Here is a 5,022-nt window from a genome sequence, read left to right on the forward strand (position 1 = left end):
AAAAAAAAAAACTTTATTTAAAAAATTTTTTTTTGTATTTATCATTATACAAAGCAGTTGATTTTCGTGACCCTTTACCAATGGAAGAAACTATGAACAGATTGAAGAATTGTATTCTTCAGGTTATAACCTAGTGGGACTGTAGAATGAAAAATGGACACATGGTTCGATTTGCTCTATACCCAGATCTTTTTATAATGTGTCCTATAGTAGGATTCTCTTATATTTTACCCTTATATTAATACAAACTCCTACACTTCAAAGTAACAATATAAAACAAGGAGAAAAAAGGGGCAGGATAGTAAATTTTAGAGTACTGAGAGATTTTTTAAAAATTATTATAATGCAGCTGTCATATCATAAAAGCTTATGTCCTTCTGAAAATCAAGTGGCAAAAAATTAGACGTTTTTACAGCGAGCAGTGCGAACAGGGTAATAACATGGGATTGTATAAAAAATGAACTCAGATCAGTGTGACTGGTGAATTTGGTCTTATGTTAGCATAAATAAATATCCTTTTTAAGCAATTGTTAGGGGGGAAAAAGACACCCACCTTCCCCAAATGTCACACCCAGTTTCTCTGAGACCAGTCTTTGTATTTCAGTGTGTCTTATCCTAAGCTAACATGGCTTAATTCTTTTGATTTACACGGTTTAAGAGATTAATGTGCACTAAATTTCAAATTTCTGCAAGTTGTCTGAATGGTGCAATTACATTTTAAGAAAACTGATTTTGAAGACTTTTGTTTCATTTCTCTCTTTTGTTTTGGAGTCACTGGCAAAGAAAATCTATTTTAAATTAAGAGGCGCTTCTGTTTTTCGTGTTTCAATCTGTCTGTAGGTGAGGCTTGCTGGTGGACCATCCATCCTGCCTCCAAGCAGAGATCAGAAGGAGAAAAGGTGCGGGTGGGAGATGACCTCATCTTAGTTAGTGTGTCCTCCGAAAGGTACTTGGTAAGTGTGCAAAATAGGATCAGGTACACATTGATATGATAAATGGCAGGTCAACAAAATGATCTCTTTAAGGTTTGTATTGCAAATTATCCAGGAAAATTGCTTATAAACTAGCCTGTATCTTTATTAGACAAATTATAAATAACTCTCTCAACAGAAGAATAATTTATCATGTGTGTAAATGTGGCTTACTGGGTTTACTTAAACAGGCTTTCTTCATGACCTTGATATGTATGTTCGTGATATTGATAGTGCCTGTTTCTGGATTATTTTATTAACAGGATGTAAATTTAGTCTAATCAGGAATTCAAAATTTTCATGGTCTTTAATTTGGGCCCAAGGAAAAGGCTGTATTAATGAGGCTGTGACCACCTATTTTGGTATTTATGAAAACAAATTATTATGAGAGAAACACTTGCCTTGTTAAGAAAGAGGAAATAGACGATCAAAAACAGTTTAAGTCTGTCATTGACACTGCAAGGGTCGGGGCTGGAAATGGGAAAATGAAGAAAGAATTTTATATTAAATCATTGAATGTATTTTTTATTTTTGTGGTGAGACCAATATGTATTTAATTTAACTTATTTAAGAGTCATAGTTTTGCTAAAGAATAATCCTGTTCAGAAGTTCACAGAGCATTGAAATCAGTGGAAATTGGGAAGGATTCCAGCACAAAGTATTCTTCTTATTTTAAGGTTAGATAAGTGATTAAATCAATGGAAATTGGGAAGGATTCCAGCACAAAGTATTCTTCTTATTTTAAGGTTAGATAAGTGATTAAACAAATATGAAATGGGGCATTATAAACTTTATGTGAATATCTACATTAAAAAATATTCCCAGGCATCACGATGGATGACGATTGAAACAAAAATCACAAATAGAGCATGTGGCAGGTAAAAACACACCCTGGGTTACAGAAAGTGTATGACCACTGCCATGCATCAAAATGTTATTTGAGTGTAACTGATTTAGGACAAGGTAAGTGGTTAGTACCCGGGTAGAAATAAGGAGGGTCTGGGGTTGTTGTCAGTCAGCTGCAGTTCACCTACACATTGAGTTTCATTTTTGAAACATTTCTAGGAAGAACAGTGTTGTTTCACTTGCTTTGTGGACCTAGGTCAGAAGACCCGGAAAAGGTGCCTCATGTAACTGACAGGGGCTATTAAATTACATGGAGTGTTTCATGTTGCATAGCCATGGGGAGGCCTGGAGCATTTCTCTGCTTTTGTCTCTTAAGGGATGTGGGTAGAAACAGTCATCGTGCAAATTTCTAGGACAATATAGGTGCTCAGCTTGTAAAGCAAGCATTTATTAAGTCCTTGCTACGTGCATGTACTGTGGATGTTAGGATGAAGTATTTTGATCAGGAGATGTGCATTTGGAGTTGTACTTGGAAACCAATAGCAGTAGAAATAATTCAAGCACTCTTTTCAACATACAGATTCTACATGAACCTTATTTTCACTTTGACAGAAGGATGCATTTCTTCTCTTGTTATACAATTTGTGCTTTCTGCTATATAATAGAGTTTCTTTGACAGGACGGCATCATCACACACTAAAGGAGAAGAAAATCTGGAACCTCACAGAGGCCAGGGCTTCTAATACATAAATCTGAATTCTGGGGCCGGCCCGGTGGTGCACTGGAGAGTGCGCTGCTTGGGAGTGTGGCGACGCTCCCGCCGAGGGTTCGGATCCCATGTGGAGACCGGTTCCCGCTCACTGGTTGAGCGCGGTGCGGGCGCAACACCGAGGGTTGCGATCCCGTTACTGGTCCCGGTCCGGTACGGGCGCAACACTGAGGGTTGCGATCCCGTTGCCAGTCCCGGTCCGGTACGGGCGCGACACTGAGGGTTGCGATCCGTTGCTGGTCACGAAAAAAGAAAAAAAGGAAAAAAAAAAAAAAAGAGTTAGTGGAGGAAACAAACCAAACACATGGAGTTGTATGAGAATACTATGAGACAGTAAATAAGTGTTGCAGTATAGGTTAGAGATGACACAGGAGGTTTCTATGGGTACAGAGATGGTTAATTATTATCTCACATTTTCACTGTGGTTGATTAGTAGTGGTTTTATAGAGTATAAGGGCAGTGGATTCAAGGACTTACATGGTGGACTTTGTGAAAAGGATCTAGAGAAAATGGAAGGGCAAGAAATGAGGTGGTAAGAGGAGTTTGGAACAGACAAAGGCAGCTAGAATAATCTATGTACTACACCCTGAATAACTAAACCCTAATAACTGGCTGTGTGTATATATATATATATATATATTCATTTCTTAGTACAGAGCCTGATGAGTCCAAGCCTGTTGAGTACGAGCCTGGGCCAATCGTGTAACCTCTTGAAACCCTCAGTTTCCTCATCTGCAGGATGGGATAATAAAGAACTTGACTCGTAGGGTGTTAGGGGAGTGAATGCTTAAATCCAAGCCAGGCTCTTAGCTCTGTGACGGGCATGTAAACATTGCCTCATTATTTACCTGGGAAGTGAGATTTGTGCCTTTTAAGAATAGTCAAAGAAACTGCAGGTCTTTAACCAGATGAAGAGAAAGTTGGGAAGGGAAAAGTGAGGAGACTATTCTAGGTGATTTTAAATAAAGATCTGTCTATCACGGGAAAGCAATTCTTTTTTTTTTTTTTTTTCCTTTTTGTCTTTTTTCGTGACCGGCAACGGATCGCAACCCTCAGTATCGCGCCCGTACCGGACTGGGACCGGCAACAGGATCGCAACCCTCAGCCAGTGAGCGGCCGGTCTGTATGTGGGATCTGAACCCTCGGCGGGAGCATCGCCGCGCTCCCAAGCGGCGCACTGTAGCAGTGCGCCACCGGGTCGGCCCATGAAAGCAATTCTGAGAAGATGCTGGTGCAGTTAAAAATAAGCTAAAAAATTTGTCTGAAAAAAAATGAGTTAAAACTAACTAGTAAAAATAAACATTTGCAGCTTGGTGTCTACTGACCGATGAAGGTCTGTTTGGCCACCACTAACAGGGATGATTAAGCTGAGGTTAAACTGTCTAATTGTACATTCGGTACACTAATAAGGCTTATGACTATTGGAATGCTAGATTGATTAAAACTGACTTAAAGGACTCAGTTCTTCTGGTCCTCTGCGGAGGTGCCTTGAGCCGGAAGGGGGCGCTGTGGTTCGCACCAGAATTCCAGGCTCTGCCCAGGATGGCTCCACCCTGGTCCGCTTTCAGTCTTGGACATCAGAAAAGGATTTCCAAGGAATAAAGGGTCTTATTTCTAAACATGGTTGCAAACTACTCACCCAAGTAATGTCCTTTCTCATTTTTGCTGTTTTATATTCCAGTATGAAAGGATATGTTAATGCTCTTTTCAGGAATATCCAAAAGGAAATACATTCTTTTGCCTCTATTGGAAATTTTGTTTTCTTTTAAGGAAGGCTTTAGCAAAGCAGCTTATAAGTATAAGAGAAATGCACAATTTAAAATAGAGAAAACATGGCCAAGTGAGTATGACTGATGGTGAATCCATTTCAGGCTAAACAAAGTAAGGTAAAGCATACAAAAGAATTTTTATGTGTTTGATGTAAAATCACCCCTCTATGCACACCAAGGTTTCCATCCATGGCTTAGATTGTTTGTATTGGAAACATTGATTTCCAACTAATTTTCTATTGATCGGGTAACTTTTTGAAACAGAGTTTTTAAGATCCATAAAAACATCACCAAACAACTGATTGAAAATAAATTAGAAAAAGCAGAACCCTTCATTCTAATGGGTGATGAAAAACGTTTAAAAGAAAGCTATTCTAGGATTCATAAAAATTTACTCTACTTCTCTCCTTCCCACTTCTTAATTTCTAAGAAATACAAATGTCTTTTTTTTTTTTTTTTGGTCTTTTTTCCGTGTCCGGCAATGGATCGCAACCCTCAGTGTTGCCCCCGCACCGGACCGGGGACCGGCAACAGGACTGCAAGCCTCGGTGTTGCTCCCGCGCCTCGCTCAGCCAGCGAGCGGGAACCGGTCTGTATGGGGGATCCGACCCCTTGGGCGGGAGCACCGCCACGCTTCCCAAGCGGCGCACTATCCAGTGCGCCACCG

The 5,022-nt window shown here is 39.8% G+C and overlaps 1 protein-coding gene across 1 annotated transcript in view; it reads left to right on the forward strand.

Annotated features, from left to right (window-relative positions):
• The window catches only part of LOC103587716 (ryanodine receptor 2-like), a gene marked incomplete at its 5' end in the record, with an annotated part of 226,133 nt that overhangs the window by 55,922 nt on the left and 165,189 nt on the right, over positions 1-5,022 (forward strand). Inside the window, one exon of the mRNA XM_008569236.1 lies at positions 804-953. Within this exon, the coding sequence (XP_008567458.1) occupies positions 804-953 (150 nt within the window). The remainder of the gene's footprint in view (positions 1-803; positions 954-5,022) is intronic.

The sequence above is a fragment of the Galeopterus variegatus genome, unplaced genomic scaffold (genome assembly GCF_000696425.1).
Source record: "Galeopterus variegatus unplaced genomic scaffold, G_variegatus-3.0.2 Scaffold482, whole genome shotgun sequence".
In the NCBI taxonomy this organism is placed as follows: domain Eukaryota; kingdom Metazoa; phylum Chordata; class Mammalia; order Dermoptera; family Cynocephalidae; genus Galeopterus; species Galeopterus variegatus.